The sequence below is a fragment of the Oryzias latipes genome, chromosome 13 (genome assembly GCF_002234675.1).
Source record: "Oryzias latipes chromosome 13, ASM223467v1".
Classification (NCBI taxonomy): Eukaryota; Metazoa; Chordata; class Actinopteri; order Beloniformes; family Adrianichthyidae; genus Oryzias; species Oryzias latipes.
Window position 1 is genome coordinate 30184338 of NC_019871.2, and position 27767 is coordinate 30212104.

General features: G+C 43.7%; 1 protein-coding gene across 5 annotated transcripts in view; it reads left to right on the forward strand.

Annotated features, from left to right (window-relative positions):
- usp32 (ubiquitin specific peptidase 32) overlaps positions 1–27345 on the forward strand; it is a 62513-nt gene extending 35168 nt beyond the window's left edge. For 3 of the 5 annotated variants that reach the window (XM_011482990.3, XM_011482991.3, XM_020708496.2), the window contains 25 exons: positions 336–419; positions 512–573; positions 866–968; positions 1239–1416; positions 3689–3867; positions 5454–5594; positions 7239–7404; positions 9190–9344; positions 9606–9687; positions 9801–9875; positions 10357–10495; positions 10573–10678; positions 10827–11000; positions 11660–11834; positions 11901–12052; positions 13841–13952; positions 14052–14251; positions 15309–15493; positions 15707–15793; positions 15878–15998; positions 17165–17356; positions 17447–17672; positions 23171–23601; positions 23684–23776; positions 24963–27345. In XM_011482990.3, the coding sequence (XP_011481292.1) occupies positions 336–419; positions 512–573; positions 866–968; positions 1239–1416; positions 3689–3867; positions 5454–5594; positions 7239–7404; positions 9190–9344; positions 9606–9687; positions 9801–9875; positions 10357–10495; positions 10573–10678; positions 10827–11000; positions 11660–11834; positions 11901–12052; positions 13841–13952; positions 14052–14251; positions 15309–15493; positions 15707–15793; positions 15878–15998; positions 17165–17356; positions 17447–17672; positions 23171–23601; positions 23684–23776; positions 24963–25136 (3792 nt within the window). In that variant the 3' untranslated portion in view covers positions 25137–27345. The remainder of the gene's footprint in view (positions 1–335; positions 420–511; positions 574–865; positions 969–1238; positions 1417–3688; positions 3868–5453; positions 5595–7238; positions 7405–9189; positions 9345–9605; positions 9688–9800; positions 9876–10356; positions 10496–10572; positions 10679–10826; positions 11001–11659; positions 11835–11900; positions 12053–13840; positions 13953–14051; positions 14252–15308; positions 15494–15706; positions 15794–15877; positions 15999–17164; positions 17357–17446; positions 17673–23170; positions 23602–23683; positions 23777–24962) is intronic. The other 2 variants (XM_011482992.3, XM_011482993.3) reach the window with 1 other exon arrangement.
- Positions 27346–27767: the final 422 nt, after the last annotated feature.

Below are 27767 nucleotides of genomic sequence, written 5' to 3' on the forward strand. Positions count from 1 at the left end.
TGTTTTTGTCCACATGATGAAGCAAAAGGTTGTTTTAAAGAAGCCGGCGCAGTGATACAGAACATTTAAGCTATGTGACCTGAACTTCATGATATAAAACATGTTAGTATTCTGATGTCTGGATGAGGTTATTGTTGTTATTGTTGTTTTTACAGATGTTGCCACTATGACATAAAAATATCCCCCTTGTGGAATAAAGTTTATCTTGTCATGTAATGTACAATATTGCAAAATCGTTTTCTAATCCCTTTAGAAATGAATCGTTTTCCCACTTGAGTTATGAGTGTTGAGGCAGTGCATTGTGCTGATCTTTGTGTTGTTGGAACCCTCATCAGCTGGATCACCTGACCCTGGAGGACTACCAGATCTGGAGCGTGAAGAGCGCCTTGGCCAATGAGTTCTTGAACCTGCTCTTCCAGGTTTGTGTACTGACATCTAAAGCTGCAGCAGTCTCCAGCGCTGCCCGCTTATCCCCCCCTTTCATTGACCTTGTGTTTTTGGCCTGCTGCAGGTCTGCCATATAGTTTTGGGGCTCAGGCCTGCTACCCCAGAGGAGGAGGGGCAAATCATCAGGTACTTATTTTCTCCCTAATACAGTTCTAGCTGAGTTGTGTTAGATTTTATTGAGGTTTAGGATACAATCAGTCAATGACTTCTAAAGGAATGTACAAACCTTAAAAAACATAGACATAAATCTTGGCTTTCTCTGGAACTACCGTAAAATGTTGAGCCGTAAAGCGTCTTGATTTGTCATATTTGCTGCTCCATATCAGGTGGTGTTACTGTGTCCCTGTGGTTGAGTTTAAATAAAACAATGAAGCGTGTGCATCCTCTTTAAAAAGGAACTGCTCTGGTTTTTTCACAGGGGTTGGTTAGAGAGGGAGAGCAGACATGGACTGCAGCAGGGCCAGAACTGGTTCCTCATCTCCACCTTTTGGTGGCAGACATGGAAGGACTACGCCAAATATGTAAGTTCACCTGGGAGCAGCAGGTTCCTGGCTCTGGGCTCCATGTCCACAGTTTCCTATTCACATTTTTGCCTACTTTACCAAAGATAATGTCAACACGCCTCCATGGGATAGAAATGTGTCCAGACTTGAATAAGCCATTTAATTCATTTAATTGAAAATATTTGGTTTCCTTGATTCCTCTGAGGTTTACAAGTCGCAAAGACAAATTGATCTTTGTGCTGACTTCAGATGGTGACAGGCAGCTGCTGTTTGTGTCTTCCATTTCAGGAGCAGAAAGGCATTGTGGTGGAGCAGCCGTCCATCCTGAGCTCTTTCAGAAGCCCTATGGCCACAGCCACTGTGCAGCCTGAGAGACCAGGAGGACTGGGATCCTTTAACCCTGTCAGCCCCTGTGAGGAGAGGTCTCCAGATGCCGTTTCCAGCGCTTCTGAGGCCACAGAGTCCGGTACGTCATCCCATCCCTTCAGCAGATAGAACACATCAGTCTGTGTGGACTGAAGGGTTGTCCATCATTTTTATTCCAAGAATACAAACCATGCACCACAGCAGTGTTTTTCAACCTTTTTTCAGCCATGGCACACTTTATCCTTGACAAAGTCCAGCGGCACACCAGCATCCAAAAATTATAAGAAGGAGAAATTCCATAGTGCAATCTCACATGCATTTTTGTAGTAATTGTGGCAGAAAAAGCTGGAAGTTGCAGCTGTTTTTTCTAAAAGTTGTAATAAAAGTTAAGTCAGTTTTCAGTAATAATTTTCAACTAAATTATTTGTAATTTTACCCTGGTAGTTGTTTTTTCTGCCAGTTTATTAACATGCAATTTTAGGTAAACTCACAAAAAACAAATATCTTATTTCTAAACAGTGATTTATTTTTCAAATATTTTTTTAGATGTTGGTGCAGATGTTGAAGTTTTATTAGTTTTTCTTTTGTCTTAATCAAAGATAAAGTCTTTAAAAACTTTAACAAAAATGTTTTATTTCTTTTTAGATGATTAAATTGTTTCAATTTAGTTTAGTTGTGTCTGTTGGCCACTTCACCTTAATCCTGTTTCTTAAATGTTGTTGCTATTACTTCTTAAGTTTAACGTATAAAATAATCCAGGCGTTATTAGAAAAGTGTTTCAGGTAGAAAGATGACATGGACCAAACTCTGGGATGTTTGGCTGTTAATAAACACAAACCTAGAAGGAGAACTAAACTGTTGACCTCTGATTTCATCAAGAAGATTGAAAAACTGTTTGATGTGTTAAGTGTGGTTTCAAAACGTTTAGCAGGGAAGACTCAATGAAGCGTAGAGATGCTGTCACTTTAACACAATGCATCATGGGAGAAGTAGTGCAGAAATTTACGGCGTTGCCAGACAGACTCACGTCTCTGAGCTTTATTATTTTAATCACTTCTTCCACGGTCTGACACCGGATTCTGGAGAAAGCTACACCGCTAAAGACGAGCTCAAATTTGCCAGAATCTTCAGTTTGGTTCTCAGCTAGATGTTTTTCTGACTGTATTTTGTCAAAAGCCAACAACATTTTTTGAATACAGGGGAAAATTTGAGGTTTTTAGGGGAACCTGAAGACTTTCTTCAAATTAATGTATATGTAAGGATTGTTTCAGTTCCAGAGGAATGCGCATAGAGAAACCTTTAACTATATTGCTATAGCTAGACATATTCTGTGTGTCTCTGTGGACATCTTGGAACTAGCATACACTACAAAAAGGGTTTGTAGATTCTGTCTGTACTATAGTGAAAATGATAATGAATGACTCTCTAGAAAAGGTGGTTAAAAATGTATTTTTAATGTATTAGGAGTAATTTTTACTCTACTGTTGGGAAATAGTTTTAAATGGCCTATATCATGCTTTTCTTTAGTCTTACAGAGTAAACTATATCCATGTACAGATAACAGATTACCTTTTGCCCGCTAAAGAGCGAGTTCTTTTATGAAATAGGAGTTATTTTCGTAGTTCATTTTCCTACCCGGAAGCAAGTCGACTCGATCTCTGAGGCTCCGCCTTTCCCTCCTCGTGGGTGCCGCCCATGTCATGACGCCATCCACAGCCAGCCTCGGCAGCGTGTCTGCGTTTCACCCACGATAACAAACAACATCTAAACTTTTGCCAAGATGAATGTGCACATTGTGCATATTAAATGAAGGCGTTTTTGCCAAACACCGCTAGCTCCAAGGAGAGAGTGAGTGTGTGTGTTAGCCTAGGGGCGGGGCTGGCTGCTCAGACTCTTCCTGGAAGGGGCTGTTCTTCACTTTGTGTCATCACAATCACAATACCGCTTTGGGATTGTTTTTTGGGGGAATTTATCATGATAATTCGCTTAAAAGTTTAAAAAGTTGCTTTTGCACATTATAGGCCCTTTAAATTACTTTTGCAAAGAAAAAAAGAATATTTTCCAGGTTGCATTTAACTGCTTCAGACACGTGTAAACAAAAAGACCTGCCTTCTGGACAGCTCTGACTGTTCAGGTGTTTTGTGTTTGTGTGTGCACATGGTATTTAGTTTAGAAAGCTAGCTACCTCGTGGACACAATTTCAAAGTGATTATTCGAAAAACATGATTCTCTTTCAATTGTTTCAGTAATGCTGTTTTATGTTCATGTTTAAACTCTGGCTTTGAATTGAAAGCTGCACCACAAACCCATTTTAGGACTTTTGGCAGCCTGTTTTCAGAGGATGCTAACCGCTGTACTCCTTGTCCCCGCAGCTCTGAGCCCACAGGTAGCTCCCACTGCAACAGAGAGCTGCTTTGCTCGTCAGCAGAACATGTCGGACAACAACAATCAGTGTTTTTCTGGAGCCAACGGCCACATCCCCTCACAGCTGGCAGCACAAAGGCCTGGAGCCATCGACAACCAGCCGCTGGTCACCACCGAGCCCATGAAGGCAAGTCTAGCACTGATGAGGGAGTGTGATTGGTGCCCCGCATGAGCAGTAAAGGTGGCGTGGCAGCTATGAACAACAGTGTATCCTTCTGTTGATGTTCATTGGCTACCAGCTCTTTTGCAACGTTAAAACAAGTAGGGGTGACAACGTCTCAGGTCCTTCACATGCAAAACAGAAATAGTTCAATGTAGCATAAAGAATTAAGTTGGCTGGTTTTGTCTAAAATAAGGAATGTAAAGAAAGTTCTCAGATGTTCTTTCCATCTGGTGAAGAGGGTAGTTGTATTTGGGCAGCGTCCTCCAGAGTCGTGCTCTAAACAAACAGAAAAACGCAGATTCATCCAGAAAGGTGCAAAATAACACTGCACAACCTCCACTGCACACTATCCTGTTCAAACCAAGCAGTAATTTCACTGAGAGGCGTCTTAAAGCTCCCTACATAATGATAGAAGACGATGTTTTCAGTGAGGTGTATGTTCTTTAGGGTTGTTGTGGAGAGTCTAAGCCCATCTGCAGTCATCTGTTCGGGCAGCAGCATCTGAATGAGTGACCTTTTGGAACTGAACAAGCTGAGGAAGAAGGCCGTCTCTGTTCTGGGTTCTGCTCTGGAGCCTTTGGAGATGATCCTTTATCCCTTGTGCTATCCTAGGCACTTTACCATTGGGAGATTGGGAGCTGGGTCATCTAGACCCACTAGACAGTGCTCTGAACCTTTTTTCTTCAATGATTTGTGATCTTCACTGGTGTCCATGGATTACATGAAATCTTTCCACCTTTATCCACCTTTTTCATGGTAGGGAGAACACGTCAATGTAAGGTGGGGGGGTCATCTAAGATAGCACAAGGGTTAAAGGAGGAGGCCTTGTAAGACGGAAACTTTTGTGGAAAACCTTAAGCATTATTTCTACAGCAGAGGTAGACAGTGGCTTCTTCAGATCTGCTGAAACACTGAGGACCACAGAAGATGCTTCCCGTCCACAGGACCAACTACACCAATGTGCTGGGAATAAATCTATTTTTCATTTCCCCTCCAAGGTCAATAAAATATTTTTGAAAGACATTTCAATTTAAATGGGCCATTCCTGCTGCAGAAACCACTTTGTCTTTCTACTAATCTTCTTTCATGTAACCCATTTCACGCTTTTATTATATTTATATCATCTGATTTTAAAAATCCTTAACTTTCAGGAAGAAAAATTTAGAATTGACCTTTTGTTAAAACAAGATTTTAAACTTTAAAAGCTGACAATAGAATTTTTAAAGAGGAACTAATAGAAATGTTTTAGCTAAACATTAAGGTAGTTTACCGGTAAACAGTTTTGGCTCTTTTGGTGGTTGATGCTCAATAATAGAAATTCATACAGCAGGACGTTTAGGAGAGAATCCTACATTTATATCTCCTTTTCAGGCTCCGCGGGACCAGATGGTGCTTCAGCTTTGTTCATTCTTATCCCAGCCATTCTTTGTAATAATATTAGCCCTCCTAGCTTGTGATACTGTGTCTGACTATTATGTGTAATTGAAGGCGACAGAAGAGTTTCTCGTGTGTGCCTCTGTCAATGCCGATGTTTTGTGCTTGCCCCACAGGCCCCTACATTAACCATGGAGGGGGGCAGGCTGAAACGATGCCTGCAATTACTGCCTGGTAGAGACTTTGAGACGGTGCCAGAGCCAGTGTGGCGGGCACTGTACCACTGGTACGGCGCCAACATCAGCCTACCCCGACCAGTGAGTGAACAGAGCACTGCAGTGCAACACATCATTCACCTTTACACCTTCTAAGGAGCTCATTTGACTGTTTGACCACAATGAAGACCATCTAAATGTGAAAAGTCCTGTGCATATAGCTCTGAAAGAGAATTTCTAAGGAGACATTAAGGTTAGGTGTGTTTAAACGCTTAGCAGATACAGAGGATCAGCTGCTGAAAGAAGTGTGTAAAACTGGAAAAGCATGATGTGTGTATTTGGTGTTCTCATGCAGTGTGCATGATTGATCATCAGGTGTTAGGGCTTTTGTTTTAATACCACAAAAGTCGTTGTTTTAGTTCAAACCGACATGTATGCAGATATAAATCGCACAAAGAACATACCATATTTTCCGGACTATAAGCCGCTACTTTTGTCACCAACTTTCGACCCTGCGGTTTGTTCAATGATGCAGGTAATTTATGCTTTTATTTAACGTGTTTAACAGCCGCCAGGTACGCTCTGGCAGCCTCAGAGTGGAGACTGCCTGCAAAATTCTATGTCCAGTAGGGCTGCACGATATGAGGAAAACTTGCGATATGCGATATTGGTGATTAATATTGCGATAGCGATATAATTTGCGGTATATAAACAAATAGCAAAACAACCAAAAACATAATTTCACTGCAACAGTTTAAAAATTATACTCCAAATGACCCTTGTCGACGTAGGAGGCAAACGTCAAACATAAAAGGGCTCATCTGATTGATCAACAACGTAAACGGGTCCTTCCGATTGGTTAAATGCATAAAGGGATTTATTCCATTTGTTCAATATTTCAAGCTGCCATGAGTTTGTTTTAGCACATTTAAGGTAACCATTTATTGCGATTTTTGACATCTTTTGCGGTATGCATATTGCACAGCTTGATGTTGCGATAACGATAAATTTGCGGTATATTGTGCAGGCCTAATGTCCAGCAACAAGCTAATTGCTTTACCTCACTCAGGCAGCCAAACAGCATGGACCTGACATCAGCTCTTAGACACTTCAGTCATGGTGCAATAAAAGAAACACCTATGCTAGGTGTTTCAGCACATATACATCCTCAATCTACAACACAGTGTGGCGAACCGGGGGTTAGCCCCGCCTTAAACCCCTAAGACTCATGGGAAGTGGGAAATCTGAGTGTGAATTTCCACACCATAACTGAGGGAGCTGTGAGCTGAAGTCAGGTCCATGCTGTTTGGCAGATGTGGCTGTGTTGAAATAAACAGGCTAAACTACTGGTTACTCCTCCCTCTCTTAGACTACTGTGGTCTCAGTGACGTGTCACTTAAATGCCACAACATGGGGCTTGTATAAAAGTGCGGCTTATGTATGTCAAAAGTAGTAAATCCTCATTGAATTGGGAGGGTGTGGCGCGCAATCAGGTGTGCTCTATAACCTGGCAATTACAGTAGTTGTCAGGAAAAGCCTGTAAAGTTACTAAATAAGAAGATTTCATTAGAATGTTACTAATAGGATTTGAGATTAGTATGCACGACTTGCAGAATATTCCAAATAAAAGGTCAAAGTGCAACGTTTTCATTTAAGTGTTGGAATATCACCTAGTTCGCTTTTATTGTCTCCAGTATGAGTCTTATTAGACATGTCCGGCTGCAACCTTCCACTTCTTTCCTGTAGGTAATTCTGGAGACTAAGACTGGCCTAGCAGAGCTGGAGCTCTATCCGCGCTACCTCCTCTTCCTCCGCCAGCAGCCAGCCACACGCAGCCCCCAGTCCAACATTTGGGTCAATATGGGTATGACCAGCCTGAGAATGTTCCCACCGTATTTACCCCCACCAAGAGGTAACGTAAGCATGCAGCAAGACCAGAGCAAGCCGTCAAGCAATGCATATCTGAACAACCCCGCATCCCAAGCTTCAACGCTGAATGTACTGATCCAGTCCAGGAGGCCCTCTGTGGGGGCGTTAGGGGGGATTGAACCTATGGCTTTAAGATGCAAAACTAATGAATCATACTGATCATGTTTTTGTTTCCGCCATCTGCATAGCTTGATGCACAGAGATGGTGTCCCAACATGTGGAAGAGTCTGGAGATAAGGAGCTGCTGCTAAACTCCATCATGTTATGAACATTTGAACTGCTAGCCCACTCTACTACCCGCCCGAATTCTTGATGAATTACGTTCACATTTGCACACACGACAGATAGTTTGAAGTCTCTCATCACAGAGAAACTCGCATATTGTTTAAGGATACAGGTTTTCAGTGGGAATTTCAGAGAAACTGTCTCTACGAGCAAGAAAAATATCCTTTCAGTATGGATGTAAATCCCCCCTCAACTTTCATAGCTGCTTAAGTTTCCCACAAGACCTTCTTCATCTTTGTAATGCTCATATTTTTTCAGTGACTGTCTGTCATGTAGACGGTAGCAAACACTGCGCTTCAATGAGGATTCAGCCTTCCATCAGTCCAGAGATCCCAGACCCAGTTGCTCTGATCAGCTTTCTGCCCTGTAGATCTGACCTTATTCAGATCTACATCAGAGGTTTGTCCTCAGCGAGCAGAGATCTGAATAATGTCCGAATCGACAGCATGAACAAATGTTAGGGATACTGCTCTTTGTGACGCAAAGAACTCAAGCTGTGTTGATGGACAAACAAGAGTTTTATTTTTAAATTCACTCTTAATTAAGTGAATAAATATCAGGACTCATTGTTATTTTTATTTGATTTGATTCATTATGAGAACTGAATCAACTGAAGTGATTGACAGATTGTTTTGACCAATCAAGCTTGCACTGATTGACCTAAAATCCAGTTTCTTGCTGCTTTCTTACAACTAATCCTCAATCATTGGATTTTGGTTGTTGGTGTAAAATGTGTTTTGTTTTGGTGAACTTGTGTATCTGGTTTTAAACCGTTATATTACTAGAAAATCAACAGTCCAATGGATAGAATAGAATGAATTGATATGATTTCTTTCAGCTGCTTTTTTCTGAAATTACACATCAGAAATAAATATATTTAAAACAATATTTTTGGGTATTTGAGAAGAAGAAAAATCAATAAATAGGACTAAATGGGAAAATCAGAAATAATTTATTTTTGCGGCAGCTCTTTAAGTTATTACTTTTAGAATATCAGCTAAGAAGTCACAGCCTTTTCATGAAACATTTCTGTTCTGCTTCCAACAGTAATTATTAATACAAGCTAAAATGTTTCTTGAAAAAAGCCTCAACCCTCTGATGAGAGATCAGTCTGAAAAGACGTCCTCTTCTGCTTTAATGAAAGGAGAAATCTCATTTAGTTTAGCTGTTTTCCATCAGCCTTTGACTGACTAACTACCATCATTCTCTGCAGCCAGGCTGCTCCCACAGTTGTGTGAATTAAGGTCTTAAAAAAACCAAATGGGCTTTTTTCAGTGGGTCTCTCAAATGGTCTGGAACCATCCTTCTTTTATCGCCTGGAATGACATATTTATATTTGTCAGTTTAACAAAAACAAAAGCCAAAAGAACATCCTTTAAGAATTCTGTTACTTTTCTTCAGAAATGTTTTCTTTAGGTGTTTTAAAATTCATTTAAATTCATTGTTTTGAAAGGATGAATTGAATGTTCCTGTCCTCCCCCAGGTAACGTGCCATCTCCCAATGCCCCTCTGAAGAGGATGCTAGCTTACACTGGCTGCTTCAGCCGCATGGCCACCATCAAGGACATCCACCTGTACCTGTCACAGAGGCTGCGCATCAAGGAGGAGGACATGAGGCTCTGGCTGTACAACAGTGAGGTCAGTCTGGCCTTTAGCATGTATTCCTAGATTTATAGTGTTTGCTTGTTTGTATTTGGTGAGCTAAGGAGGTTGTGTCTATTAATAAACAGCTGATGCCAAGTTTGCATTAGTTACCTGTTAAAACTGGATGGTTCCTGTTGAATAATTGCTGAGTCTTGGTCTGGTTGTACTAAGACGAGTAAAAAGAAGCATTTATAGTGAAATGCATAGATTTCATTGAACTTTTAAATGCAGTTTTTCCCTGATCTCATGCTTTAGAACTATCTCACCCTTCTTGATGATGAAGACCACACACTGGAAAACCTGAAGATCTACGATGAGCAGCAGCTGGTGATTGAAGGTCCGACAGACCAACCCCTGTTGTTCCCTGTTTTCTGCACAGTTGTGTCAAACACTAACAGTTGCTTCTAACACTCTGAAAAATAATTGACATCTCTTTCTCCTCCTCAACAGTCAGGAACAAAGACATGAGCTGGCCTGAGGAGATGTCTTTTATTGCAAACAGCAGTAAAATCGACAGACACAAAGGTAAGCTAGGAAAAAATCCCACTTCACACGTTCTGTTTGATGAACAGTCCATAATACCACATTTGAAGAAGGGCTCCTTAGTCATAACATGAAAAGTCAAAGAGGAAGAGGAAAAGTTCTGTTCTAACCACCTCTGCACATCTTTAGGAAACTTCAGCAAAAGCTGGAAAAGAGAACCACTATACGCCGGTGGTGGCAAGAAATCTGTACGTCATCGGCATAGAAAAATGAGTGAATTAGTGAAGAATCCACGATTCTGACAGAATCGTGGATGTTTTCTCCTTTTTCAATTACCTGTTCGTTTAAGTCTGAATGGATTGGATTGAAGCACATACCTTAAACCTGCAGGGCGTACTCTGTTAGTAGTTAATCATGTCTTCAGTGTTGATAGGAAACAGATTAGTGTGTCAGATTTGTTAATCCTGTAAGGATGCTTTTGGGACGTCTTGGTTTTATGATTGTTCTCCACCTTTTCCTTCAGTTCCTACAGAAAAAGGAGCCACAGGCCTCAGTAACCTTGGCAACACCTGCTTCATGAACTCCAGTATTCAATGTGTGAGCAACACCAAGCCTCTGACAGACTACTTCATCTCAGGAAGACACCTCTATGAGCTCAACAGGTGCCGTTAGAGTGTCACTAGATAAGCTTATGCTGCCACATCTTATCTCACCTGGGCCTGTGTTTCTCTACTTGTAGAACCAACCCAATTGGGATGAGAGGTCACATGGCTAAGTGCTACGGTGACCTGGTGATGGAGCTGTGGAGTGGGACACAGAAGAATGTGGCTCCCCTTAAACTCAGGGTTAGCAGTTTTTGCTTGTCCTCTTCACTGCCTCAATGGATTGTGGTTCAATGGGGTGTTTGAACTTGCAAACTGTGAAACCAGTTCAGCTTACAACAAGTTATCTAAAAAACAAAACAAACAGTTAATACCACTGCTTCCCCTCCAGTGGACGATAGCTAAGTACGCCCCGCGCTTCAACGGCTTCCAGCAGCAGGACTCCCAGGAGCTGCTAGCCTTCCTCCTGGATGGCCTTCACGAGGATCTGAACAGAGTCCACGAGAAACCCTACGTGGAGCTGAAGGACAGCGATGGCCGGCCGGACTGGGAGGTGGCCTCTGAGGTTAGAGCTTTCACATCTCACCCTGACATTTGATTCAGTTTTTATTTTTCTTCCCCCTTCACATGGACGAAACATGCAAATATGTTTCATCCATGTGAACATGCTGGGGTTATGGTTACTGTGATGCAAACATGTTTCATCACACTAAGTACTTATTCAAATCTGCAGACGCACAAACATGTTTATGTAAACATCCTGTGGGCAAACAACACAACAATCTTTAGCTTTGCTGTTTCACTTTGGAGGAGCCAGAGCCTTCTGGAATAGAGTTTTTTCTCATCCATCCATTTCTTAAACCAGCTTTATCCCTATTTGGGGTCATGGGGTTGCTGGAGCCTATCCAACTAATGTAGGACGAAAAAGTGGCACATCCCGCACAGTCCACCAGTCCGCACTTACACCACACACACTTGCACCTAGGGGACAATTTTAGGGTCGACGAAGAAGAGCGTTCTTCTCCAAAGTTCATCTTTAAACTGCGTTTTTGGTCCTCAGGTATCTTCACTGCTGTGATCACACACAGCTTTGCTTTGGAGAATGAGACCATCAGAATAGTTCATCTTAAGATTTAGACTAGAAGTAGAGTGCCGGTTCTTGTGCTGTGTTGGAGGTTTTTGTGGTTAGTACCATGCCGTCTCGTTGTGTTTCCGTCTAAGCAGGCGTGGGAGAACCATCTGCGGCGGAACCGGTCCATCATCGTCGATCTATTCCATGGGCAGCTCAAGTCTCAGGTCAAGTGTAAGACCTGCGGCCACATCAGTGCTCGCTTTGACCCCTTCAACTTCTTGTCCCTCCCCCTGCCCATGGACAGCTCCATGCACCTGGAGATCACCGGTGAGTAAGCTGAAGACGGTGAGGGAAACTGGCCTGCAGGAGGCTTCATGTTGGTTGTTCTTGCAGTCATCAAACTGGACGGGTCCACTCCTGTGCGGTACGGCCTGAGATTGAACATGGATGAGAAGTACACAGGGCTGAAGAAGCAGCTGAGCGAGCTGTGCAGCCTGAAGCCTGAGCAGATCCTCCTGGCCGAGGTTCATTCATCCAACATCAAGGTAGCACACGTTCCTGCAACAAGCCACGTCTTCCAGACTGGATGGTTCCTCTCCTAACAGCTTTCCTCAGCTGTCAAGGGAAAAAAAAAGCTCAATGTAGACTATCTACAGACTAAAAGTTCAGCTGAATCTGAGGATAGTTTCTACTAGTTCTTTTGGTCATTTTTGAATGAGAACTTTGAAAGTACAACATAAGAAATAGTAAGCGTAGTACTTAAGTGGTCAACATGTATCACAGCTATCAGACACCTGAATGACCATGTTTTGAGAGAAAAACGAATTACAGGAAGAATCAAAAACCTTCTATAGAGATCTTTGGTAATTAGATCAGATATTCTTTATTGATCCCGCGTTGGGGAAATTCAATGGCTACAGCAGATCAGTGCAAAAAAAAAAAAAGAACCACAGCAATGTGCAAAAAGAATGAAAGGGTATTTAAAAGGTGCAACAATACAAAAAGTAATAACATTTAACAAAAAGAAGAATCTACATCTATGTACTCTATTACGACTTAACGTATGTTATACGTAATAATAAAATTTAAATAAAGTAAAAGACGATATATTCGGATATATTCGCTATGGCTGCATGATAACTGGTTTTGTACATGCATATTTAAACTGTGGTACAATCTAACAGCTGTTGGAATGAATGAACCGTTCCTTCCTCCATGGGGGGTGTAACAGAAATGAACCTTTTTATTGTTGCAGACTGTTTCTGCTCTTCACAGGATGACTTAAAGGAATGCCTAAAAAATTGGAAAATGTAGATGCAGTACAACTAGGTCATCCTAAAATAGGTCCAAATTAGCTTTCCAAAAAGTAAAATTTATTGAACTTGCTCTGATAGCAAAAGAGCATGGATTCAATGAGTTAACATGAGTTACTGCCAGTTATACTTACAGGGTATAGCTATGTATAAAAGCAAGATTGTAATATTTTTTTTAAGTTAGTTAATTTAACTGTAGATAAAAATAGATTTTGTTTAGATTTTGTGCTTGATGTCCTTGTTTCAAGGCCTAAAAATGCCAGAGTTTCAGTTATCAAATGTCAGATTTCTTTTTCTCAGCCTGACTGGAAACGTTGCTCCTATGCTACAGTTCTACGGGGCATGTAATGCAAAGCCCATTCTTGAACACACGTTAAGCATGTGGTGGTCACACTACTAGTGCATGTTCCCCACCCACAGTTGGAAGAGTCTTGGTGTGAAACGTCAAAGTGGTGTTAATCTGGTAGATCTTGCTCCAGGCTTTTTCTTTCACATGAATGCATGAAAGACTTGGTGTTACAGCACAAACCGCAATTATTATTAATTATAAAGTACGCCATCCGTACATCCCAACACAATTCCAAGTCTGATTGGTCAAAGTTAAGGCTGTTTTAACTTTCAACACACATTTTACCGCTGCACGCTTTGTATGCAGAGCCTGGAAACGGTTGTGGAAACTTGCGTAGCGATGCGTGAACATGAGCGCCCGGATCCACGCGCCTTTACGTAGGCTTTTCATTGGCAGTGGCCGCCTGAAAGTGTTTTGGAGGGCGGTGTGAATGTAGCTTTACTCTCAGTAATAGAGATCTGCAGTGAACTATGGAGGTTCTGTAAGTGTTATAGCCATTCATGCCCGTGCTGCTTAACATGCTGATGAATCACAAGATGGTTCAGCTCTTTGTTTAGAAAAGTAGATGCACAAAAGTGTGAGGAATGGAAGGAATGTGCTGTGTGAGGAAACCAGCAGTTTTTTTTAGAATTGCGTGCTGATGTGTAAGTTATCAATTCCTCTGTGCTCAGAACTTCCCTCAGGACAACCAAAAGGTCCGGCTGTCTGTCAATGGCTTCCTTTGTGCGTTTGAGGTCCCCGTGCCGGGTTCACCCACTTCTCTGAGCTCGCCCACGCTGACGGGTGAGCCGCTCCCCTCCACTCTGCTCTCAACAGCTTTGACTGGCTCTTTTTGAATTCTTGTTTTAGTCAGCGGCTGGTGTCCGCTCTTGTCTTCAACAGACACAACCCCAACAGCCAATGGGACGGCTGCTAACGGACATGTGGGGGACATGGCCATCCTTATCCCTAATGGTGGGCCCAGCACCATGATGCCTTCCAGCCCAGAGACCCCCCTGTTCAATGGGGTTCCCAATGGACATATCATGCAGGTGCAGGACAGCCCCTTCATCGGATACATCATTGCGATGCACAGGAAGATGGTGAGAGTTCACGCAACTGCAATCATTAAGTGCTCAGTCAGTTTCAAAAAGATGATTCAATCTTTGTTTGAAAAAGGACTTTTTTTTGTCACTTCTGTGAATTGATTTTGTTTTTAAATAATTTCATCCCAAACCAGCTTTGCTCATTTACATCAGTAGTTAAGGTTAAAAGCCAAAACAGTTTTTCAAAACCAACAAACCTGGCAAATGGACATATTACGTTTATAATTCTGTCAGCAAGTCTCCATTGGCAGCTAGCAATTAGACATTTTTTAAATCTGTTCTTTCAATGAGGTATGAGTCAAATATTTCCAAAGCAAAAACTGACTTTATTCATTTTTTGGTCAATAAATAAGCAGCATAAAGGCATGTTAGCCACAATGATTTACAACACTTCTTCCAAATAACTGGCTGGTGCTGTAATCCAAGTAAACTCATCTCTGCTTTTAAGTTTTCTGAAAACCAAACCACAATAAGTGGATTCTCTATACTCATCTTGACAACTAAATTTGGATCAACCAAACATGGATTCTTCTACATTAGCATGGTCGTATGGGCCGGTAGATTATAATCTCCATCCTGGTTCATCATTTCATTGTGTTTATTTAGGAAAAAAAAAGTTGGGATTTTTGCTGAGCTGTGTGTGTCTCTGCTTGAAAACAAGCAAATGGTGGCAGGCAGAGGTTGGTATGACACCAACATTTGTTCAAACTGCTGAAAACATAATACCCCACTGGATGGTGGCAAGAATAAATCCGTTTTGTGTCCGATTGTACCACATGCTGTAAGTTGACAGCTAGGCTTCTGGGCCGCTTTTTATTTGGAAGGGTTCAAAACTTGTTTATTTTAACATTTTTTCATAATAAAGCTCTACTCGATGTGTTGCTTTCTTCAAGTAGGAGATTCTGCAGCAATCTTTAATAAAAAAGTAAAGATTAGCATTGCTTTGAGTCACTCTGGGCTGCATGTGACTTGGAACCACAGGCTGCTATCTGAACACTTAGGTGGTGGTCTGCTGTGCTGCTGGACTCATGCACATGTCGGCTTTGGCTTTCAGATGCGCACAGAGTTGTACTTCCTTTCATCTCAAAAGAACCGACCCAGTCTGTTTGGAATGCCGCTCATTGTTCCCTGCACCGTCCACACCAGTCGGAAGGACCTGTATGATGCGGTCTGGATCCAAGTGTCCCGGCTGGCCAGCCCACTGCCCCCCCAGGAGGCCAGCAACCACGCTCAGGACTGGTACGCCTCTTCTCTGTGGGAGAGTCCTTAAAGCAAGGGGGGTCAGCTCCTGTAGAGCCACAGGCCTCTTTGTTTTCAGACTTTTCTTTTCCTTACAATATGCTTGGGATGTGGGTCGAAAGTGTTTCACCGAGAGCAGGACCGTGGCCCTCCCCTCTGGTTTTCTTGACTGTTAATTAGAGACGCGTGTCCGATTCTTTTTCTAACCTGCAGTGATGACAGCATGGGTTACCAGTACCCCTTCACCCTGCGGGTTGTGGGAAAGGATGGGAACTCCTGTGCCTGGTGTCCCTGGTACAGGTTAGAGCATTTAATTGGAAGACGGGGAAGTATCTTCCAAATGTCGTCTGATGAGGCGACTCACACGCCTGCACGTGTTTCCAGGTTCTGCAGAGGCTGCACCATAGAGTGCTCAGAAGACAGAGCGTCGGTGGGAAATGCTTACATAGCTGTGGACTGGGACCCTACGGCACTGCACCTCCGCTACCAGACCTCCCAGGAGAGGGTAAGACCCCCCCCCCCCCCCCCCCCCCCCAACAAAGGAAAGCTTTCAGGGCCAGTTTGGGTTGGGACAGATACTTGATGGTAATGGTGGGGTCAGAGGGGGGGGTAGCTCAGTGGTTTCAGCAGCTGGCAGGAGTTGAGTGGAGTTTAAACAGAAAGTTGTGGGATGTTTTGTGAATCCCAGCTGGAATAAGGATTTGAGAACAGGTCTTGTCATGGTCTTTACCATATAAAGCAGATTGTTATGTCTATAAAGCTTTGGAACCAGTTTAGCAGCACTTTTGAGATTGTCATTTTAGGTACTAAAAGCTATTTTTGTCGTTAAATTGAAGGACCTCTAACTGTATCCAGATTTTACTCTAAAGTTTTGATATAAAGCATGGTGGTCATTTGAAAAATCCAAAGAAATCAGGGCTTTTTCTACTTGATCCAGTCAAAACACGCAGAGAAAGTTCAGAACCAAGACTGGGCCACTGCGCTGTCGTGAAGACGGTTTAGTGTTGGGTAAGAAGATTCGTTCAGGAACTGAACCTTACTGAGATGCTGTGAGCTTCACACAGTCAAAGGTGACATGGAGATCCAACATTGTCCTAAAGGTCAAGTCTGTTAATCCAGATATTTTCACAGGATTTATCTAACACTAAAGGGTCAGTACTTTGTTATGAGGTGCTCTGTCACTTCTTCCACCTTTCTGTTACAGTGACTCACAGTGTTTTCTTCAGACATGACCTTAACTTCTCTGTTCCATCGTCATTGTTTTGGTTGTGTGGTTACAGCAAACATTGTTTATTTCCAAATGAGGTTCAGTCTCAGCTCACACCACAGCAGCAGCAGCTGCACCAATCTCAGTGTTCAGGACTCTGTTGGAGCAGGTGATTCGTCCTTGAGCAGCTCAAGGATCCTTCTTCAGTTAAGGGGAAATGTCTCATAGGTGGTAGTAAGTTAGTGTAAGGGGGGCAGCTGCTGCAGATGTGAGCGTCTCAGTTCAGATCGGCCTTCCTGAAGAGCACCTCAGCTCAGTGCTGCTGTAAAAAAAAACCCCGACAACTTCCAACTCGGAGACTCTCAAATGTGAAAGGCTTTGGGGGATTTCTCTGTATTTGCAGAGGCTGACCTTGTTGTGCTTTCTCTGAAAGAGGCTGTGGTTTCCTGTCTGCCTGCCCTCAGATTGTGGAGGAGCACTGCAGCGTGGAGCAGTCCCGCCGAGCCCAGGCCGAGCCCATCAGCTTGGACAGCTGTCTTAAGGCCTTCACCAGTGAGGAGGAGCTCGGCGAGGATGAGCTCTACTACTGCTCCAAATGCAAGACCCACCGGCTGGCCACCAAGAAGCTGGATCTCTGGAGGCTGCCGCCCATCCTGGTCAGATGAAGCTCTGTCTTCTGCATGCTGTTTGCACCAGTGTTTAATGCTTCAGCTGGTAGTAAGTTTAGAGGGTTCTCCATCCTTCAGATTGTCCACCTGAAGCGCTTCCAGTTCGTCAACGGTCGCTGGATTAAGTCGCAGAAGATTGTTAAGTTCCCACGTGAGAACTTTGATCCCAGCGCCTTCCTGGCTCCCAGAGACCTGGAGCAGCACTGCCTGCACTCCCGCAGCGAGAGTGAAGACCTGCTGAGGGTCGGAGAAGACAACCTGTCCTCCATGTCTGCTCCAGCCGGGTTCTGCAACCTCCCCAAAGGTACCGCTCACTAACTTACAAATGCATCTTCCATCAGAGAACAAACATGTTCTCCTTTTTGGACTAATATTTATGACATATCTACGGTAGTTATTGAAGGAGCTGCTCAGATGTCCAAACAGAGTAGCTCAACAAGGGGCCCCCATCATAACCTTTAGCCTGAAGGTGTCCCAAGCAAAAGCAGAACACAGCAAAGTAAGAAGAAACTGGCAGCAGGGTTCTTGATGTTCTGATGTTCTGATTCCAGACAGACACAGGTCTAAGACCCTTGTGGTTAAGATCAGTGCCTTAGAGATTTGATTTTGGGTTGCTCTCCTCTCTCACTTTGTTTTGATCTTTTTGGGGACTTTCCATTTAAAGCTGAAAGAAACACTTCAACATTTCCGTTTTGTGTTTTGAACAATAATCATGGTGGACAACAGCAGAGTGTCTGCTTTCATGACTTCACCTCCAAAACAGTTCTCATGTTTGTAGTTTCCTCTGGGAAGTCTTCTGCTTCAGAGGGTTTTTAAGCCGCACCTGAAGGGACGGAATGGCAGCCTTTACCATTCAAAGAGCCATTTGGACCAGTTAACCACAGAAAGTAAAACGCAGGGAGCCGCAACCCCCCCTACTGCTCGTGGGAGAGAGAGAGAGAGAGGGAGAGAGCGAACAAGGTGGTGCGACAAGAAGACTAGATGAGACAACATCAACACAAAAACGTACAGATAGGCAAGGCAAGGCAAGTTTATTTGTATAGCACAATTCGTACACAAAGTAATTCAAGGTGCTTCACAAAACAGAAAAGTGCATTAAAATCACAATACATCATAGAAATAATCAACATAAAATTTACTTTAAAAGAAAAGGAAGAAAAAAAAAGATTTAAAAAGAAAGGAAGGAAAGAAAGGTGCAGATAGGACCTTTCAGTCATATACACGGCTAAACAGAAATGTTTTAAGTCTAGATTTGAACATGAACACAGAAGAGGCCTGTCTTACGACTTCAGGGAGGCTGTTCCAGATTTTAGCTGCAGAATATTGAAACGCTGATTCCCCTTGTTTAGTTCTGACTCTGGGAATCAACAGGAGGCCGGTCCCTGAGGTCCTCAGAGTACGAGATGGTTCATATGGCACTAACATGTCAGAGATGTACTTTGGTGCGCGGCCATGGAGAGACTTGTACACAAGCAGAGCTGCTTTGAAGTGTATTCTTTGAGGTACAGGGAGCCAGTGCAGAGACCTGAGCACAGGACTAATGTGATCATACTTCCTGGTTTTGGTCAGGACTCGAGCAGCAGCATTCTGGATGTACTGAAGCTGTTTTACAGCTCGTTTGGACAGGCCGGTGAGCAGGCCGTTACAGTAGTCTAACCTGCTGGAGACAAATGCATGAATAAGTATCTCCAGGTCTCGCTTTGACACCATGTTTTTGATTTTGGCAATGTTTTTCAGATGGTAAAATGCCGCTGATGTTACTGACTTGATATGGCTGTTAAAGTTCAGGTCAGAGTCCATGATTACCCCTAGATTTCTGACTTGATTTGAGGGTTTGAGAGACAGAGAATGAAGGTAGCTGCTGACAATTTCTCTTTGTTTCTGTGGGCCAAAAACAATAACTTCGGTCTTGTCTGAGTTTAGCTGGAGAAAGTTGTTCTGCATCCACGCGCTGATCTGTTGGAGGCAGTGGTTGAGAGAATCCACCGGCCCATATTCACCTGTTGTCAGTGACACATAGATCTGAGTATCATCTGCATAGTTGTGATAAGATATGTTATTACTGCGTATTAACTGCCCTAGTGGCAGCATGTAGAGGTTGAACAGAAGGGGTCCCAGGATCGATCCCTGGGGCACACCACAATTCAAGCCCATGTAGTCTGAGACACAACTCCCAATTTCAACAAAATATTTCCTGTCTTCTAGATAAGACTTGAGCCAACTTAGGGCAGATCCAGAGATGCCAACCCAGTCTTGGAGTCTGTGCAAAAGGATCCCATGATCAACAGTATCAAAGGCAGCACTCAGGTCTAGCAGGATTAAGACAGTGACTTTGCCATCATCAGTGTTCAGGCGGATGTCATTGGTTACCTTGATAAGAGCAGTTTCTGTGCTATGATGGGGTCTAAAACCTGACTGGAAAACATCAAACGAATTGTTTGATAAGAGAAAGTCAGTGAGCTGTTGGTAGACAACTTTTTCAAGGACTTTTCCTAAAAATGGCAGATTAGAGATAGGTCTGTAATTATTCAGTACAGTGGGATCAAGACCGCTCTTTTTCAGGAGGGGTTTAATGACTGCAGTTTTTAAGGCCTCTGGAAATATTCCAGATTGAAGAGACATGTTAACTATTTGAGTAATTGATGGCAACACACTGTTCAAGACAGACTTTAGAAATCTAGTGGGTAACACATCAAGGCAGCATGTAGACGAGCTCAGACGGGTGATGGTCTCTTGGACAGTTTGGTCAGTGACAGGTACAAAGTGAGTCAGCTTAGAGTGAGTAGGTGGCCGTTCGATAGTTATATGTGTTGTGGAGTTGATGGCTTTTTTAATGCCCTGAACCTTGTCATTGAAAAATACAGCAAACTCATTACATTTAGGTGTACAAACCAATTCTATTGGTAGCTGCGTTGGAGGGTTAGTTAATCTGTTAACTGTTGTGAACAGGATACGAGAGTTGCTGCTGCAACTTCCAATTATTTCAGAGAAGTACCTTTCCCTTGTTCTGCATAAGATCTGGTTATAAGCGTACAACTCCGCCTTATATATTCCATAATGAACGTGGAGTTTTGACTTGCGCCACTTTCGCTCGGCTCTGCGGCACTGTTGTTTCTGTGCCCTGACTAGATCATCATTCCTCCAGGGAGCTTTCTGTCTATGTTTTCTCAATTGAACTTTCATAGGGGCAATGGCATCCAGAACATTCAAGATGCTAGAAGTAACAGAATTCAGCATTTCATCAACATTGGCACCAGAGACGTTTTCAGGGTTTATCATTTCTACAAACTGTGCCCTAGTGCTCTCATTTATTTGTCTCCTTTGGACAACTGCAGGGCCAGGCGGTGGTTTGGGAGTAACAGACAGGTCAAAGAATACACAGAAATGATCAGAGAGGGCGACATCAACCACACTGACATTGTAAATAGTAACCCCCCTTGTGATGAGCAGGTCCAGAGTGTGCCCTCTGCTGTGGGTGGGGCAACTCACATGCTGAATTAGACCAAAGGTTTCAAGGACAGCATTGAGCTCTTTTGCATTTCTGTCATTGACATTATCAACATGAACATTAAAATCACCTGTAATGACTAGACCATCAAAGTCTGTGCACACAACTGAGAGCATTTCAGTGAAATCATCAATAAAACTTTGGCTGTGCTGAGGAGGTTTGTACATGACTATGCAGAGTAAGGGAGGAGTTTGTTTTAACTCAATCTTAAAGGACACATACTCAAATGATGAAAACACACCAAATGATAGTCTGCGGGTTGCAATATTATCTCTAAACAGTGCAGAAACGCCTCCACCCTTTTTATTTTCTCGTATTTCCGATTCATGTTTGTAGTTGGGGGGAGTTGATTCGACTAGAACTATGTTTCCTGTGTTTTTGTCAAGCCATGTTTCAGTTAAAAACATAAAATCAAGATTAAAAGAAGAGATAAGATTATTGATTAAAAATGATTTGTTGCATAAAGATCTGACATTGAGTGCAGCAAGTTTGAGATTAGTTTCCTTGGGACTGGTCAAAACCTTCTTGCAAGGGATGTGAACTAGATTTCTTTGATTGGACAGTCTAACTGCCCTTTTTTGCATTCTACGTGGTGCAACTACAGGTATAGCACCAGAAGGAAGCTGTTCATCACAGGGCCCCAGTTTGACATAACCTTTCCTAGGACACTGGGGGCCCGTTTCATCCTAGCTCCGGGGAATAGTACGTCTAGAGGCGCGCAGGAGAGGTTGAGTTGAGGGTAGTTTGGGTGATGGACCAGGAGGAGCGGGAGCTGGACGGGATTTGGGTGAACGACGGAGGGGGCGTGTTGGAGGGGGTTTGGATGAAGGATGAGGAGGGGGCGCTGGAGGGGTAGGAGAGCTCCTGTGTGGTGTGAGGCTCACAGGTGTTAGGGGAGCCATCTTAATTCCTGACTTGATGAGGCAAGATATGAGTGACACTGGAGAAAGAAACAAGATCTGGAACCACTTCACTTTAATTGATAAATACGAAAATAGAATTTAGAGTCTGCAAGAAAACTATTCCATCTAGAACCGGATCCAGAACCAACCTGAGAACTGAGAGAATCTTCTCCTAAACAGAGCAGATCATTACTGACTGAAGAAACCAGATCAGCTTCATGAAGATGAGACACTTAGTATTTTTGAATGCCAACTCTGTGATGAAAAATCACAGACAGTGAACGTGCCTCAACACGTTTAACTCCGCCCCTCGGTCTGCAGACTGCAGCCAGGGGCTTTTCCCCCATAAGACAGTCTGGTCCGCCTTTACAGTTGCAGACACGCCCCCTCGCGCGTTCACGCTGCTCTCCTCCTACTGCCCGCTCGCACATCCCGACGGAGTTAAAGGCACCACCACATTCTTAGAGCATAATAGTTATTTAACAAAACCACAGAGAGGCGCAGCACGAGGTGAAAGAGAGGCAGGTTGGTCTAAAGCAGTGTTTTTCAACCATTTCCCAAGGCACACTGGGAGATAGTCAGGTGTGCCGTGGGAAATTCCCCTCATTAACTGATCTAAAAACATTTTCCATCTCCAGGATATCAGCTCTTTGTTCATCCAAACAGGCCCTGATAAAATACTGAGTAGTTAGGAATATAAAAGATCATAAAATACTTTTTTCTTTGTGTTTATTTGATTCTATTAAAGACATTTTGATAAGAATGACGGTACCGCGATTTAGCTGCAGCTATACTGTTTTCAGAAAAGTCCCGCCCCCTTTAACTGTCTCCACCAATCATTCTTGGAGGCTTAATCACATGTCATCAGTCTGACCAATCAGAAGTGGTTAAAGTCTTCACTTCCTTGTTCTGATTATGTTCCAACATAAATACCAGCTAAAGCTCGTCTTTAGCGGTGTAGCTTTCCACAGAATCCGGTGTCAGACCGTGGAACAAGTGAACAAAACAATGAAGCTCAGAGACACTAGTCTGTCTGTCATCACTACATCTCCCATGATGCATTGGGTTAAAATGACAGCGTCTTAGTGCACAATGAGCCTTTCTTTGTTAAACGTCTTGAAACCACAACAAACACACATCAGACAGTTTTTAAATCTTCTAAATTAACTTTTATTACATCTTTAGAAAAAACAGCTGCAGCTTCCAGCTTTTTCTGCCACAATTATCACAAATATGCATGTGAGATTGTGGAGGGACTGTACATCAATACAGACTACGAGTTTCTAATTTTTTTTCATTTTTGGATGCTGGTGGATTTTTGTCAAGGTTAAAGTGTGCCGTGGCTCAAAAAGGTTGAAAAACACTGGTCTAAAGACTGCGCTTTTCCAACAGCCTCCCCCGCCTCCAGCAGGAGGTCGGCCCCTTCTCTCAGTCGGACCAGCAGTCCCTCTGGCAGCCCAAAGACTGGTGGCCGCAGACCAGGCCGGCTACGGCTACCCCAGCTCAGCAGCAAACACCGGCTCTCCAACAGCAAGGAGAATTTGGACGGAAGTCCAAATCCAGAAGCCGAGCCCAGAGACGGCGCACAGCAGGCGGACATGGAGGCGGGGCCGGCAGACGGAGCTTTGCCTGAATCTGGGGAGCAGGCGGGCTCCGAATCGTCATGTGATACAGAGGCGTCCAGCAGCCACTGTGACGTGATGCTGGTGAACGGGCTGGGCTCTGACTGCAGCATAGAGAGCAGCATGGAGCCCGACGGCCCTCTGCTGCCGCACAGGGACAGCGCAGGCCTGGACGCCATCTACAACCTCTATGCAATATCAGTAGGTCACACGTATGTCACAGCAGCAGTGAAGAAGAGTCCTGGTGCCCACCAACCTGACTGACCTTCTGCTCTGTCCTCAGTGCCATTCAGGAATCATGGGAGGCGGCCACTATGTGACGTATGCCAAAAACCCCAACAGAAAGTGGTACTGCTACAACGACAGCAGCTGTAAGGTGAGTCAGCAGATGAGGGAACTGCTGCAACTCTTCCACAGACTTTTGAATCTTTATTCAATTGAAACAAAGAAAGAAGAACTTAGAGTCTGTTGTGTTCAGAGCCGTGGCCTGGCAATTAGATTTATGTGCTGGTCCAATCAGATACGTTTAAACAAAAAGGTCTATTCAAAAATTTGGAGGTCTTTAACCATTTGGAACCGACGGACGCCCCGGGTTGTCCTTCCCAACGGCTGGTACTTTACTAAAAAGGCAGAAGATGAAGTCCCGCCCCACGCCTTTGCGGGAGGTGAGAGTTCACCCTGAACACAGAGGAGGCGCAACACACGCCTCCACCTGTGAGCAGATTCCAGCCAAGCAGAGTACCTGAAATCCAGCTGCAGGGTCGGAAAAAAAAAAGTTTTTCTGTTATGCTTTGCCACTAACGCAACAAGGACAAACAAATAAAAAAGCTGCACAAAACCCCCCAAATTCCTGGAAAATGCCAAATGGACAGCAAAGCACCCAGAAAACACTTTCAATTTTCTTTGGCTGCCTGGAAGCTGAAGCCACACAGTCAGACTGAAGTGTCTGGATAAGAACGTAAGAAAGGTCACAGCATGAGGCCTGCCATGTGGCCTCCGTTTAGACATCTGACACAAACAAATCTGTCCATTTGGTTCTTTTGTTCTTCTTATTTTTATGAAATGGCACCTGACATTTTCATTCTGTTGTAAAAACGCTTTGTTGAACATTCCTACAGCAAAATTAATCACTTTGTTCCAGACGGAATGTTCTGTTTTTTTTTGTGGTTTCATGTCTAGTGTGTGACGACAACATGGAAAAATGACAAAATGAAGCTAGTGTCACAGGTGAGGTGGTGCATATTAAAATGATACCAGACAAGCAAGCAATAGCATTTCAAATGGGAAATACAGAGATACTTTCAAAAGTTGACAAAAACTGAGTTTTGGCCCTACCTGTGGATGAGCTGGGAGATCCAGTGTTGGTTTACCTGCCGGAGCGTTGACCCTGCAGCCATCGCACACAGAACGTTAGGTGTGCAGCTCAAAGTTAATGTTGGAGTATTTGTCCAATTATTTGGCGTTGATCAATATTAAAAGACCCAAAGTGATGTTTGAGGTCAACGTGGATCAGTACAGTTGACTGATCCGACTCTGAAACTCTGCTGTTCTGTGGTCAACAGGAAGTGCACTCTGAGGAAATCGATACGGACTCGGCCTACATCCTGTTCTACGAGCAGCAGGGAGTGGACTACTCCCGGTTCCTGCCAAAGACTGACGGCAAGAAGATGGCCGACACCAGTAGCATGGACGAAGACTTTGAGTCCGATTATAAGAAGTACTGTGTGCTGCAGTGACCCCTGCTCGTCTTCCATCAGCCAGCGCTTCCTGCGGCTCCGCCCCTCTGAGCGAGACGCTCCGCACGTTCGATCCCTCTGGAGCATCCTCACAAACTGCTGAGTGCTGCAGACGGGACCCTGCTGCTTGCGCGCCTTCAGAGAGCACTTTTGAAACACGAGTTTTTGCAAGAAGGTTTTGCCAAGGCCACAGTGAAGCCCCGCCCCCCCCCCCCCCCCGACAGCACTGCACAGGTGCACTTTGTTGAGCCTTGCAAAACAAGCTCCACCCCTTCTCGTTGTGAATCTCTCCATTGCATACATGTAACATGTGCCAGCACGTCTGCGAATGTACGGCAGTCTGACGCGCCACGCAGTGACGAAGCGGAGGCGCTCCGGGACGAGGAAGAGGCGTTTAAGTTCCCAACGGAAAGCCACATTTCCAGTGTGTGTGTGCAGGTGTCACATGTGCTGCCAGGACCAACCCCCCCCGTCTGCGGGGCGTACTGTGACCAGCGTTTTAGGAATGCTCCTCCAAAAGTTTTAGTCGAGATAATTCGAGTCATCTGCTACCTCATCGCTTCTCTGCAGTTTCTTCCCCAGGAAAGGCTGGAACAGTGTTAACGTCTATGAGAGGCAGGACATTTCAGGCTCCCCGAGCGCCAAAAAGGAACGTTTGCCCCGCTTCCAGGTCATGCGCATCCATCCTGATGCTGATGGGAAGAGGAGGCACTTCTGCCAAACACACGTTTGATTCCAGCTCTGCCAAATGTCTGTGGCTGTGTGTGCCGTGTGGACCAGCGCGTGGCCAGAACTCAGCGGGGAAGCTTCCTCTGAGAACGGTGCCATGGTTTCAAACTACACACATTAAGATAGCAAATGTTTTCCCTCTGCAGTTCTGTTGTTTTGTGAGATTTTTTTTATTTTTGTAAAAAAAAGAAAAGAAGCAGTCTGTGCTTCAGAAGCTGTCTCAGTGTTGTTGAAGCAGGCTGATGTGTCTCCTCCCTCACACGCCCTCCCCTGGCTCCGTCCTTCCTCCCTACATGATTTTAAAGTGACTTTTATCGTATCACGCACCTGTTAACTTGACACACCCTGAATGTTTCAATCCAACAAAGTGAGAGCCTCAGAAAAAAGTCCTGTAAAGTCATAAAAACGGCATGACTTTAAAAAAAAAAACAGGGCAACAAAAAGGAGGCCTCAGGTGTCATGGATGGTAGCTGCAGAACCCCCTGACCCCTGACCCTAGAAATGAACCAGTTTGAAGCCAGACTTGGCACATTTTCCTGCCCTGGCGTTGAAGTGTCCATAAAGGAGCAGACCCAGCGTCACGGGCCGCACGCAGGACAAAGTCCACTGCTAAACCATTTCAATTGACTGCCAGCCCAAAGGCCAGAATGCATTTCAGCATCTGTAGGGTCCATTCGTTCTCCATAAAGATCCCATTCGTTGAGATTGTTTTTAGGTGCATCTCGGTTGATGCAGGACTTGGCTCTGTTTCTAAAGCATCTCTACATTTGCTTGTTCTCTGCTTGAGTTGGGCTCCCCCCTGAGGTCCCATTGCTTCCTAACTCACTCCTCCCACCTGCCAACAGCAGCGTTGCTGTGAGGAGGAAAGAAATCTGTGACTAAAGAAACTTTCTTTAGGCTGATCCATTTGTTGAACAAATGAGTGGTTTTTCTGCCCAGCTCTCCGTCTTCTTCCTGCAGGTCTGAGCTGCAGAGCCGTTCGTGTCGTCTTTAGAAGTCAGAGGAGGATTTGTCTCTACAGAACTTCTTTTAAAACATTGGCTGCAGTTAAAGGTGCAATACATGATGACTTTTGTATGTGACTGACCCAGTGCAAGTCCATGATCTGCAGCTCCGCGCTACTGACCCCGCCCCTCCCTCAAAGCCCCGCCCCTGAAAAACAAGTGGACAGGCAGTGCAATCTACTACTGAGCTGACTGTCAGTGTTTGTAGCCTCTTCTTATTTAAGTTCATTAATGTTGGATCTTAACCTGATGTGTTAATTTAAAGAAGATTTTTGTAAGTTGTTTGTTGACAGAAAGTGACATTGCACTGACATGAAAACATGTACATAAATGTGTTCTGTAAATAAGCCAACGAAAACTATGTATTTGAATACAAAGTGTACAAATACTGTAATTGTAGTTGTATATGGAGTGATATTGTTGATCTGTAACAAAATACCCAAGCAACAAATTAAAATCTGCAGAGGAAACAGAGAGCAGTTTTTGCTTTTTTAAGACTGCCGGGTCTTTGTTTCTTTTTTTCAAAGGTTGAAAATGTGTACAAATTCTTTTACTACTCACTACTTAGTGCATTATAAAGGGCGTTTGCCAATTTATAGAGCTTTCAAATCTACAATTCCAAATCCATTGGCCTAGAAGTTTCCCAGAAGTCCCTGTAAATAACTGGTGGGCATTGATGCTCACTAGATTAGCAAAAATAGACAACAATGCTTTGCATTTCAACCATTTTTGACCAAAAACATAATTTTTTTTAAATAAATGATCTAAGTTTTCATAATAAGAACCCAGTAAATTATATGGATCCTGTTGCTGATAATAGAGCCCACACCATTAATACTCCTCTCCCTTACCTGACCTTTAATATGAGAAGTTTTAAATGAAAAGTGTTTTCTGATAT